Source organism: Rhea pennata, chromosome Z (genome assembly GCF_028389875.1).
Source record: "Rhea pennata isolate bPtePen1 chromosome Z, bPtePen1.pri, whole genome shotgun sequence".
Lineage (NCBI taxonomy): Eukaryota > Metazoa > Chordata > Aves > Rheiformes > Rheidae > Rhea > Rhea pennata.
Window position 1 is genome coordinate 72,567,341 of NC_084702.1, and position 13,552 is coordinate 72,580,892.

A 13,552-nucleotide genomic window follows, 5' to 3' on the forward strand; every position below is an offset into this window, starting at 1 on the left:
GCAGCTTCACCTTTTTATTTTTCAAATTTTAATTAAAAAGACAGGGGTTTTTTTTGTTTGTTTGTTTCTCTAGCAAGAGACTTTTGGATGGCTCAGTGTGTCCTGGAACCTCCTTTGCATCATTAGAGGCAAAAACTATGTAGCGGTTTCTTAAATAAAAGTATAAGCTGTGTCTTGTACCTCTTTTTGCCCTGAGCCACCCTGCCCAGGATAGTGAGAGCTACTGGATGGAAACTTCACCTGTCCCTCCCCACTTTTTTTAAAACGAAGGCTGTGGAGGCATCTCCTGGTCCTTCTTGTCCTGCACCACTGCGGTGAATGTTTTAGGAGTTTCATTTCTTTTTAGCCCTTACTCCACCTAATAAAGATCTGAGCGTATCACTGGTGTTTGTCTGCATTTTCAAAGGCTCCAGGAGCAGTTTTGCTTTTACAGCCTCTTCCTTTTCTGCTCCTGAAATGAAAGCAAGTAAAGCTTGGCCACCTCTGCCTGGGAGAGTAAAAGCAGTAGTTGGGCCTGCAGGGGACATGGAGTGACGCAGGTGAGTGCGCTTTGGTGCTGAGAGCTTGGTGTCCCTGGGCCAGGTGGTGTCAGCACATCCAGTTGTGTGGAGAGGAGATGGGGAGGTCCTACCACGCTGGGCTGGGGCAGCGGGGACAACCTGACTTCGGCTGGAAGCAGCACTGACCCCATGATGCTCTCCTTTCATAGCTGCCCCTGTGGAAGTGCTATGCTTTGGGAAAGAAAAAAAAAAAAAAAAAAAAAAAAAAAAAAAAACACGCCTTTGCTTTTAGAGTCTTATTTATAAAAGCAACACTTGTGTCCCACAGGAGAGGTTGCACAATCCATGCACATACCCTCAGTGTCACCTCTGACCATGGCAGTACTGCAAGGCACTTTCTTGCCCGCCTTCCACCAGTGTAGCTACGGAGCAGGAAACGTCTTGTCCACACAGCACACCATCGAGTTCTTAGCAGGGCAGGAACAGCCACAGCTTGGCTAAATCCCAGCCTCAAGAGGCCTGGCTTTGCCTTACATCTTACCCTGGAGGTCAGGGTACTTCTGAGTATGTCCTAGGGAGGAAGCGCATGTTCTGTCCTCTGCTATGGCAAGGAGCAGCAGTAATGGGTAGCAGCACAGGTTGTGGTAAGCCAAGCTCAGGCATGTCCATGAAGGATGGCTTCCTAAGAGCCTTTAACATAGCAAGTTGGAACACACATGCACACACGCTGCCAGTGCTCTGCAACAGCACTCGTGCTGTGGTGTTGCAGAGCAAGTGCAGGGACTGCCAATCTCCTGGGCAGGGACTTCCCAGGTGCAGCATTTTCTCATGGGCCCCAGGTGCAAAAGCTGCCCTCAGCATTAGCAGCAAGGGCACTGCTTTAACTGCTGCATGTATGGCAGGACTGCCAAGACCCAAAGCAGCTGCTCCAGCTGAACGCTGTAGCTGTCCTCTTCCACAACACACCCAAGCAAGTGCAACTGAAAGGCTGCCCCTCATGTCCCAAATTCACTGGGGCCACCCCAGCCGCTACCTCCAGGCAGCAGTACTTTCACTTCAAGCAAAAAGTGACTTCACCACCACTGTGTGTTGCACAACCCCCAACCAGCTCTGGTCCTTTCCACTACAGGCCAGACTAAACACGGTGTTTCCCCTTTTCTGGTCTGTTACTTCAGGCTTCTTTTGCAGCTTTGCCTGCTCCTCTGGAGGCACCAGCCATGGTTCCATGTTGGAGCCAGTGCTTCAGAGTGGCTCAGCAACATTAAAAGAAAGGGCCAAATGCTCAGGCAGCACTAACCAAAGGGTGGACTAGCGGGTGCAGGTTGTGCTGTAGTGTTTAGCCTGTCTTTACCACTAACACTTCATGCTGAATGAGGGAAACCTCTGCTGCAAGCTGAGGATCAGGCATCAGAGTGCTGCTGGTCCCCAGGCAGCTGCAAACAACTCTTTCTTACTCAGTTCTGAGGAAACTGAGACATTCACTGCTCAGTTCCCTTCCTCTGGTAGTCTGAGGCCTCAATTTTTTTTTTCTCTGAAATGCAGTAGCCTTTCATACAGCAGCTCTCAAGCGTGGCTGCTCGTGCAGCCAACAAGCTTAATGCAGCAGTAGCCGCATCGCTAACTCTGCCAAGCGCAGCGCATGCAGCTTGCACGCACCAGGCCTTGCTCCTGCTAATTTTAGCCTAACTGCAGCCTTCACTCACTGCAGAAAACCCTCCTCATCTATCTAGCTTGCAGGGAACAGCACGGCAGCAGAAGGTGGGTTTCCTTGTAGCACTGAAAGAGCAGCTACATCCTAGATTCATCCTCCAAAAGATGCCAATGCAAGCTCATTGACCCCCCCCCCCCCACACACACACACACCTTCCATACAAGGCCTCCAGCACTGTCCTTAAGGACAAGAGCCTTACTGAAGGCTCTTACTGCAGCCTGTCTAACACCACACGCTGCTTGGGGCCCAACAGCAAAGATCCGAGTCCTGCCACTGGGTCAGCAACAACATAGCGAAACATGAGGGAGGTCAAACCTCCCAACGGCTTTGGTGCCTGCTCCCCCAGGGGACGCTTCAGAAGACTATACAGCACAGCAAGGAGCTCCCAGCCTCTCACAGAGGTGCTGCTCTAAGGCAGTTTGTTCTTTATTCTAGTGGAGAACAAGGCAACTTTGAAAAACCAGCTTTATTTTTCCCATAACCTTTTATATAGCTGTATATGCAATGATACTGGAGATGCTCTGAAAGCTCAGTATGCAGAGCTTGCTTCTAAATAGCTGCTATTCAAAGCTTTAAATAACCAACCCATGCAAATAAAACAGCTCAATTAACAGGGAAGTAACAATACAGGGCTATTTTCATTTCACATTTTTATTAGTAGACAGATGTGCAGAAAAGACAAAATATAACTACTGAAGGGGAAGACAACACAAAAATGCATCAGTTAATTCTTTCTGGTAAATTATACTGAAGAAAAAAAAAACATCTGGGAGTTCAGCTAAGAAAACTACTAGGAAATCTAGTGTACCCTGCTGGTTTCAGAATGGTTGAAAACTGCATTTGAATGGGGTTAGCAAATGTAAACGCTAATATTGGTTGAGACAGGAGAAAGAGGATAAGAAACCAGAATACTCAGATTAGGTAAACACTTTTCCTCAATTTCTTAAATATTATGCTTCAAAAAAAGCTCATACTTCAGTTTGTATCTCAAAAAAAGGAAACCAGCAAGTCAACAAGCAATGACACTGAAAGGGACAGTGGGGAAATTAGTCTGGTTAATGCAGGAGCTCTCAAAATAGGATTTTTTTTGTTTTGTTTTTTTTAAACCTTTTAAAAAAAAGGCTAACAGAAGAGTCATGATAATGCATCTTACAACACCAAGCTTGAAAATACAAGTCACTGGAGAGTATACAGTGAAGACGGTCAAAAGTACAGGGGAAATCCTGAAAGATGCAGTATCCTCATTTCAAACCAAGTCATCAGCAGCACAGTCAGTATTGCAACACTCTGCTCATTCCCTTCCCTCCACCCCCACCGCGAAAAGCTGTAGGTTGGTTTCCCTGCTAGAGGCAAGCTGCCCAAGAGCCAGGAGTTACTGGCCCAAGAGCAGCCCTGCAGCAAGGAGTCTCAGGGATAGGCCTGGCTCTTGCCCTCTGACCACATCCCACACATCGCCGCTTGCTGAAGCCAGTGCGCCCTGTGTGGGGCTGGGCTGGAGCTGCTGGCCTGGCAGGGCCCGTGCTGTCCCCACAGGGGCTAGCGAGATGCACTTGAGCCCCAGCTGCTGGCTCTGGAAAAAAAGTGCTAGAGGCCAAGTCACTCCTTCCTGGAAGGATCAGGAGGACAAGCAAAACCAAGAGGGGCCGTACGAAAGCTGCACACACCAGACGGTTCAGGAAAGGCCCAGCTAGCTCCAGAAGTGACATGCAAGCAGGAGAGCAGACCCCCTCAGGAAGCACTAAGGGACAAGACACCACCATTTAGGCTGCCTTCATTCCACATCACACAGCAGGACATACCCCACAGGCACGCTGTGAGGCAAAAGGAGCAGGGCCCACCAGCAAGGCAGCCACAGCGCTTCACTCAGCAGCTGTTTCTGCTGCAGCGAGTCCCAGCCCCAGCAAACACGTCTGCCTCGCTCACTTCAGCATATGGATCTGAACACTAAAAAAGCATCACCAACCCCCCTCTGCTCCCCGAGGGCGGGCTGTCCCCTCCTCTCCCTGAGGGCACTGTGCAGAGCTGAGAGCTTGCACACTCACAGCCTGCTCACTGCCCCAGGGACACTTCCGCAGGCCAACAGGCACGAACAACCAGGATACCCACCCCAATCACACAAAGTTTGCTCCCACCAAAGCACCACTTTGGGGACCACAGCTGGTGACGTACCATTGAAAACCCTGAGATAAGAAGGGAGGCATAGCCAAATGTCTGAGCCAGCAGCTCTTACCCAGGTAACATCCTCTGCACCTGTGGGAGTGGAGGTACTTGCCCAGGTAGGGACAGCACCTAGGAGCTGACACTTTAATCTAACTAGGAGTTCCTGGAAATGCCAGGGCTCAGCACACTAAAGGCAGGACCGGCTGCTGATCAAGGTATCATCCTAAAGGTGAATTCAGGCCACTGCATCACAGCCAAATGAGCACACTGCAAAGGGTTTAAGGTGCTGAGGGACTGAGTAATCAGGTTCTGCAGAAAAGAGCATGCAGGATCCCCCTTCCCCAAGAGGGAAGGGGAACTAAGTTTTGCTAAGAGCTCCCAGGAACATGCAGGAGGCCAAGCTCGGTGCACTGGCTGAAGCACACTGCTAAATAGCCTGTCAAACCCTACCACTTCCAGCGCCCTAGCCAGCCTGCGGCAGGACAGCCCGGCACACACACCTCTGCCCCATGCCATGAACACAGCTGCAATGCAACCACAGCGCCTGTGGCAGGGAGAACAGCTCTGGAGCAGGCACTGTCAAAAGGAGTTTTGACTCCTACCTACCCCCGGAGCCCACGAGCAGCACAGCTTGAGCAGAACTGTTTGCCACCTCATGAGCTATGTGCACAGCAGAAAAGGCTCAGGCAGGCACCGGATTTGAGCTGCAGGAAGCAAGGGCTGCTAGCGAGCATTGAGGCAGGAGGCTGGAGCACCTAACAGTCTCTCCCCACTTCCAAAGCCAAGGTCAGGATGAACGCTGGCCAAAACAGCCTGCCGTTGCCCCTCAGGAGGCCCACGTGGCAGCAGAAAGCATGTCTCTCCTCCCTTTGGAGAGGGGCAGCTGGCAGCGGACATTGGCAGCACTGCAAAACTGAACAGTACTTTTTCCAACCCCAACCTAGTCTGAAAAAGAAAAATAAAACAAAATAAATAGCAACCCAGGGCTCAGTTGTACAGACGTGAAGTGTTAAGTGTTTATTTTAGGGTTCATAGAACAAGCCTTTTTCAGAGACAAAGCTGATTGTGCCCTCTGAGGCTCCAAGGGCCAGCTATTTCCTAACTTGAGCAGGCTGAAAAGGAATACTGTACCTTTCAGTAACATCCCATCAAGCTCAACACACAGTAGCTTTACACTCTCCGCCCCACACCTTAAAAAGGAAAAGCCACCACCACAAGGCTAAACGAATGTACACACGCTATTATTGTAAATGGAGCAGCTAAACCTTGGCAATTTGCTTTGTGTGGATTTTTCTTCCCAGTAAATGCAGCACTTGAGCTCCCAAAAACCCAGCTTCCAATGGGTTTGTTCCAGCTTTAAATACATTAAACATCTCAATGCAAGACTGTATTTAATTCAAAAATCTAAACGCGAGCAAACCTGTTTCGCTGTGAGCGTTTCGTAGAGAAGTGAAAAGGGGAGTTTCTTTTTTAAAAAGAAATCATAATACAGTGATGAAAGGGTTAAGAATGCAAGAATTCAGACATTCTGTGGAGGGTCTCTAAGAGGTCCATAAAAAAGGAGCAAACAGATCCATACAACAGGAGACAGCAGGAGACAAAAGTTTGTTGATCCCCCCCCCACACACTTTTTTGCTGGACTGCTGCTAGGTTACCGCTGCTCCCTTCTGGCCTGAGTCGGCAGGGCAGTACAGGGGCATAGAGGGAGCAGGTCACGACTCCTCATTGCCAGAATCATCGTCATCATAACAGTCGGCATCTTCCTCCTCCTCGTCTTCATCATCAATGTCGTCATCGTACAAGTCGTCGTAAAGCAAATCCGAACTGTTGTCATTGGAAGGCACTTTAGTTTTGATGCAGTACTCTGCCAGCGTGGTGGGGACCTTCACGCCATCCTTCTCTGCCTCAGCTTTAGTAGCCAAAACCTGTTTCCTAGGGGAAGGAGGACAGAGCAAACATGACCAGGGCTGCGTGCCAGCTGCAGCACAGATCAACTCTCCAACTCCCTGTACTCACAGCAATCCCTCAACACCCCCAAACACTGCTGGCAGCTCAGAGTCAGGACAGTTACTTCACTGCTAATGCTTGGCTGAAGCATCACAAACAGTACTGTAAACAGATTTAGTTCCCATAGCCCTGGTCTTGGGAGTACTCCAAGTTTGTTTGCAGCATGCACAGTCTGCAACACATGAAATCATTTATTCTGCAGGGTTTTGTATTAGAGATCTATCAGAGCTCAAAGCGAGTTTCACTACATTAGCTGCCTTGCCATGGAAGGGGTGTTCAGGGGTTTCCCAAGTCATCTTGGGTGGCTTTGGAGATGCTATACACACCCTTCTCCACCACTGATGACTCTATCCCAGTATGCACACAATTGAGCTCTCCACCAGCATTTAGCACCCCTCTGCTCCCCCTGGAGAGGGCATGGGTTACACCTGTGTCCCAGGGTGCAGCCAGAGCTGTCTGGGGGTTGGCAGGATACAAGTTTCCTGTTGCTTCAGGACAGAGGCTCTGACTGGTGCCTCCAGGCAGTACCTCTGTCATGAACTGTTGATCACGTGTGCTTGCTTCCCAGCAGTGAAGGAGCAGATGGCAGCCTGTCCCTTCACCCCCCCCCTCCTGTTGCCTGCTCTTCAGGAACAGTCTGCGATACCCTGGTTATGCAATAAATCCAGCTCCTCCGAAGCCAATGCAGCTTGAGGGGACTAAGATAATCTCCCAATGAGGCTCCTTGCACAGCTCAGGCCAGAGACTGACAACCCTGCTCAGCTCCAGCAACAGGTATTCTGCACACCCAACAGCTGCACCAGTGCAGATGTGGTCTGCAGTAAGGGTCACTCATTTGTGTTCCCACAGCCACACTGGCTAAAGTTTCATTGCTTTCCAACAGTACCTGTTTTATCAACATCAATTTCTGAGCAAAGGACAGTCAAGACTGAACAATGCTTTAAGCTAATCAAACCCAGCTTCACAATGCTTGACAAATCCTGCTGCTATTCCTTCAAATTGAAGGGACAAGATTACGATTCATGAGTGCATTAAGCACAGAATTAGTGGGATGTAGTCAGTTTGAATCACATCCCAGCAAAGCAGACAGTGCTCAAAGGCAAGTAGTGATTTTGACTGGGATTTACTAGCAGCCAGTAGACTTTGCAGAGCATCGTGCCAGATCAGTCTGAAAAGACCAATTTGAATACAGATGAGCTTTGTCCTTCTGTTCTAGAAGTTTGGGCCACCTCTGTGCTGAAAAAACCTACTGGGATCAGAAACCAGGACTTGGAGTAGGATTGCAAAACTGAATTTGCTGAAGCCAAATTCTCACTGTGGCTGCTTTTTGGAAATTCTGGAAGTAGTCCGTTTTGCAGAATTGAAAGCAGGGCACTGGTAGCATCACACATGACAAAACTTACCTAATGATTTCAGCATACTCCTTGTCTTTTCCTTTGCTGTCCCTCCATTTCCTGAACATGACTGATGCATCCACATTGGCAGGAGAGAACGTGTTGGGCTCATTAAGCAAAGAGATTACACTCAGTAAGATAGTCCTAGAAAAGGTAACCACAACAGCAGAATCAGGGCTAACCATTCACAGATTCTGGGCACCAATTAATCCTTTAGGTGATACATCAGAAACTTGTTTAAGGCCAAAACTTAAGCTAAGGATAACTGAACCAATAGCTGAAATGAGAGCAGCTATTTATACTGATGGTCAGGCACTGAAGCTCACAGGGAAGGTGACATGATACAAACTGTCAAGGATCTAATTTTACTACAGACAGAATAGCAATGCACTTCAGAGCACACCAGAAAGCTCTTTCCTCTTGGACAAGCTAAAAAATTTTTGTTGTCAGAGCACCTCTGCAGACCTGACTGAAAGATACTTTTGGTTTGAAAGTGCCTTTGCACAGATTAAGAACCGCAGTTCAGAAAGTCATCCAGCTGCCATGGCCAAGTGTTCCCACCAGACCAAAATTCAGTGGCCATTCCTTTGTTATCTGACCCAAAAGCTCAAATTCTAGCCAGCTAGAAGATAGGAGAGGGAGGAAAACACACCAGTAGAAAGAGGACACAAAGCCAGGTGTACTTCTGTACCTGGCCTATCACTCCTATCCATGTGTCTGGGATGAGGGGTGGCAGGCAAAGCTCAGATGAGTCCAGAATTTAACTTGCCCATGCTGCCTGTGGATAGTACAGGGCTGAGAACATGCTTGGTGAGGCTGTTCCTCAGGACTCTCAGCTTCCCAGTAAGAAGCCAGGCCGTCCGTCTACCCCAGCACAGCAAGGGGGACCACTCAGGCCTCAGGCCCTCAAATAAGGCTGCACTGCCTTCTCTGCTTGACTGTTAGGAGTCTGGTACTGTGGCTAGTTATCAGCTCTCCTCAGACCTTGGCCTGTGCACCTTTAAGTACACTGCAGCAGCATGCGAACACGGCAATGGGAAGACAATACAAATGTTTTTCAATACTCAGGCAAACCACCAAGGGCCCAGCAGGATTTGGCTGCTGGTACTCAGCAAAACCAGCATGAGCCAGTCACGTAACCCCCAGCAAACAGACAACTTTCCTGGATTTCTAGCAATAGCATGGAGCTAGCTGTACTCCTCTATAGGTGTTTACGGAGGACAAACAACACTTACCTTACCCAGAACCTTTTCCTGCTTTTCCTACAATCCTCTGAATTTCAGAGCTTTTGGTGCTCACATGTTGCCATGAGAGGCAAAAGCACAAAACTCAAGAGCAGGCCATATTTGGCAGCTCCACACACCCAGTCACTTGGCTGTAGCCACCATGACAATAGCTTCATATCCTGAGGGCATTCCACTGTCAAAAGCTTTAAAAGTTAAATGTAAGGAAAGAACATAGAAAAAGAGGTCTTGAAATACATCAGTACATAGAAACTTCTCTGCAAAACTTGACTATTAAAGATGACTACAGTCTCAACTGTGCTTGCATTGATTTAAAAATGCATGCAGAGTAGTATGTGCTAAGTACGTCTAACATATCTGGGATACAATTCCAGGAAATGCTTTGTCACTTCGATGGTTAGTTTCTTGAAAATTTTTGAAATAAAATGCTTATGTCCAGACTGTTCAGCACAGCTATCAGGACAGTCTTGTAGAGTTTATTTTCCAAATGTCATAGTTCAGTAAGAAAGGAGAATGATAGCTCCAGAGAAGGTTGTCTGGTCAGACTGGAGTGATGGACAGAAGAAAGTCTCTTTTGCTTCATCCATCTCAGGATTTTTTTTTTTTAAAGGCATCTGATTCTTAACAAACATGCTATAAAACCAGTACATTAGCTCCAGCAGTATTACAGCAGTTTCAATGCAGAGCAGGGACAACCTAGGGAAGGCCTAAGGCAGGAGTCAGTATCAAAGTTTAGCATCTACTCTACCACACTTCCATCAGTGGAGTGAGGACAAGCCTATTTACACTTTGGTGCCCCAGATTTCAAAGTCAAAGTCATTTAAATATGCCACCAAGGTAACTGGCTATTAGAGGTGAGGCCCTCTGCACCGTTCATTCATGGAATTGGTTTGCCACATTAGTCAGGATTGTTGATATCCCAAGAATTGGCCCCCTCACTGATTCAAACCCTGCTTTTGTGGGTGGGTAGATGAGGCACTCCAGCAGAGGAAAGATCACAGTACATGGAATCCAACAGGCCAAAAACCACAGAAGAGCTTGACTGAAAGCATCTTCAGCACTGGACACTAACCGCAGTAACTGGCAACAGACTGACCTGTACAATATTCTTAGGGATCTGTTTCTCACTTAGGCTAGATTCATGAAAGTTGTCTGGATGAAGAGTGAGGATTTCAAGCCTCCCTTCTGTTTTCTCACCTTCATCCCTCCCCATTCTGGGAAGCAATTACCCTATAAGTTTTACCCTATCAACCACCATGCTATTTTGCTTTAAATATTTAGACAGTGCTGTTGTCTTCACCAGAACTAGTCACTCTAGATCCCTCAGTGAAGAGAAACCAACAGGCTCAAGGAATCAGACCTGTTCAGAGTCTGTTTCTCTCCACATGTCAACAGAAAAGCACAACAAACTTGAGATGGATGAACGTCATCTAAACCAAAACAGACATTTAGGTAGACTGAAGTTTAAGGGCTCTCAACCTGTTATATCTTGTTGAAAAGAACGTTGTTCTAGCTTTAACCCACACTGACTTTTCATAGCCATCTCCAGTACATCTACACTGTAAGCGTAGATTTGGCCTAGCACATTTTTACTCTCCAAAGTGAAGGGACTTGGCTTAGGACTACACCAATAGTAATATTTGATCTGGACAGCACTCTGCAACCAGTTCAGTGCACTAAGTCTGTCAAAAAGCCAACAAAAAGTGGGCATCCTCAGGAAGCATCACTTGGCTCCACAAAGTGTCTCAAGTATTGTGCGCAGTTCTGCCCTGTCCACCTTTTAAGAACATAGTGAAACCAATGAAGATAGAGAAAGACATATAAAACTATCAAAGAACTTCAGCTCCTAAGCTCTGCCACCACTTTCTCAGCTTTATTGGACTCATGACACAGAAGAGGGAAAACAGTGTTCTCTGCTACACAGATCATAGCTGCAGGCCTTGACATCTTGCTGGCTGTTAGTGACATTTACTTATTCCCAACTTCTCTTTACAAAAGAAAAGATGAGTATGTTCAATACCTTTTAACGGTAGAAAAGCAGTTGATCTCAAAGTTGAAGAATGGTTCCTGCTCCCCAACATCTATACCATAATAATCTACAGTAAACTGTCAACTAATAGCCAGCAGGGATTACAAAATTATGCAGCTGAAGAACACTCCTAGGTTATGCATGTAGCTCACAATAGATGACTGTGCTCCACTCAAGTATCTTCCAAGTCCTGCTGCCTCCTATCTGATAAACTCCGGAGCCTTGAGCCAGACAGGACCCTAACAGGGAACCATTCTGTATTGCACTTTGCCCAAACGATGTTGCTGGTAGTGGGCTAACAGTTAAGTACAAGTTTTATCTGTGCCTGCTGATATATGAGGAATGTTTTCGCCCCCTAAAATGTCACTCAAACCTAAAATATTCCATGAGAGTAAGTGCCAAAGAATGCACCAGAGTAAGGAAAAGCAGAAACAGGAAAAGAAAAATCAGCAAGAGAAACTTCAAGCTTTCAGGGTTCTATACAATGAACTACTTAAATGCTTACATGATCTAAACAATCTATATCCTAAGCTGTTTCGTAACTGTGAATGCAAGCTTGCCAGCAAGTCCTAACAGCTGGAGGAAATTATGTCAAATGTAACAAAACCAGTTTAATCGCCATGTGAGCAGTGAGACAGATGAACACAGCTCAGCAATATAAACTTTAAAATTGCATTTGAGTTTTTTTGTATTTTGTTGTTTTGTTTTAAATCTGACTATAACTTTTTAGAGGCTGCTTTATAATCCCTTGCACTTGAGACAGATTGATTGGAAAATGATGCCCTTCAGTGTTTAATGCAAGACTCCCTACTCTTCAGAACTTCATGCAACCAAGATGCATCATTTCTTGAGCCTTTTTAACCTTGAAATGGTGCACTCCAGCAGAGGATATCAGTTGTTATAATTTGCTGACTGTTACCTTTTCTAGTTTCCTGCCACATTAGTTCTGGCTCAGCACTTTGTAGTGTGTATTACAGCCCTGTTCCAAGGGTTAAGAAACCAATAAATCCCCCTTGCTAGATCTCTGCTTGACAAAGGCTCTTTTCAAATCAGGGTTATCAAACTAAATGAAATAGAAGCAGAATCAAGCTATCAGACAACCCTTTTCAGATCCTTCTTATGGGCTGATTCCTAACTTGATTTACCAATTAAAAATAGGAGTTTAGAGTTGGGGACCACCACCTAATAAATCACTCTGAAAAGTAGTAGAATTCTCATGTAACAATCAAAAAATCTGAAGTAGAGGCAACAGGACAATACTTTACTCCAACATTTTTCCCTACTATGTCATTATTCCTGCTGCACATGTCAGTGATTTGCTGCTTGATACTACTTTCATCAGTTCTTTATTAGAGGAATCTTGCAATGGAAATGAAAATCATAGTTAAGACATTTCAGAGAAACAGGTTAATCTTGAATGCCTTTGCCAAAAACAGAAGCAATCACAAGATACCAATGAAAGAAAACTACCTAACTGTTTAAGATACCAAACTGCATGGTAAAAAACAGATAAAAGTATTGGAAGGCAGTATTAAGTAGGATTATGTAAAATGTTATTCTTACTGGGCCTGAATACTCAAAAATGTTCTTTCCACTAATCCTATCTTAGAGGAGTTTGATTAAGTGTAAGATAACATGGACTGAAAAAAGACTACAACATTTGAAGTAATTTGCTTCAAGAACACAAAAAACTGCAAATGCGACAGAATACTGCACGGTTAGCCCGGCCTCAGGACACAAAGTACTCCTGTGTCTAAAGAGGCAACTGAGAAAGTCTGGGCTCTACTTGACTCAAGCCCTAAAGACCTCTAAAGTCTTAAATTTCCTTCTGCATCTTCCTCCACCATAGGCTTTATTCTAGGAAGGACAGAGATGACAGGCCTTGTGTGTTATGCATCACCAGTTTCACGCTTTTACCTGACATTTTGGGTAGGATTCCACCTCTCAGATGGCAGCTCTCCACTTTGTGGGTCATCTACAGGTGGGTGAAGAATTGAAATACATACATCTCCATTCTGCAAGATAAAAAAAATGAAAGTTGATTATAGGCTTGCTTGAGGTAAGGTCTGATGACTGACTTCCACTACTTTGGCTATGTTCTGAGCAAGTTAAAGGTGTGCATGGGGAAGCCCCCAAATATAAGCAAACATACAGAAGAGCTGGAAACAGTTCTCAGTTCTTCCTAGGTCTGTTGTATTTACAGGCTCAAAAGCTTCCCTTTCCTAAGAGCAGAACTGGTCTGCAAATGGGTACAAAATAATCCAAGTTCAAGAGACTTAAAGAACATAACAAAGTAAACAAAAAGAGTAAAAAAGTTGCAGAGTTACATTGGTCTCCACCACAACGATAGAAGAGCTGTAGTCACACCAGACCTGAGGCAAGGTTAATCCCCCCCTCCAGTGGTTACTGGGTTAGCTACAGGAATCTTTAAATCCAAGGGTTTAGCACTCTACGCTAGCCAAGCTCTCAAAGCAATACTTCTCCTGGGACACAAGAAGGTTGAACAG

At 46.1% G+C, this 13,552-nt stretch overlaps 1 protein-coding gene across 1 annotated transcript in view; it reads right to left on the reverse strand.

Moving 5' to 3' along the window:
• Positions 1–5,358: 5,358 nt before the first annotated feature.
• Positions 5,359–13,552, reverse strand: part of UBE2R2 (ubiquitin conjugating enzyme E2 R2) — a 51,733-nt gene continuing 43,539 nt past the window's right edge. Inside the window, exons 3-5 of the mRNA XM_062600149.1 lie at positions 12,963–13,060; positions 7,782–7,916; positions 5,359–6,303 (exon numbers count right to left, since the gene is read on the reverse strand). Of these exons, the coding sequence (XP_062456133.1) occupies positions 6,084–6,303; positions 7,782–7,916; positions 12,963–13,060 (453 nt within the window). The 3' untranslated portion in view covers positions 5,359–6,083. The remainder of the gene's footprint in view (positions 6,304–7,781; positions 7,917–12,962; positions 13,061–13,552) is intronic.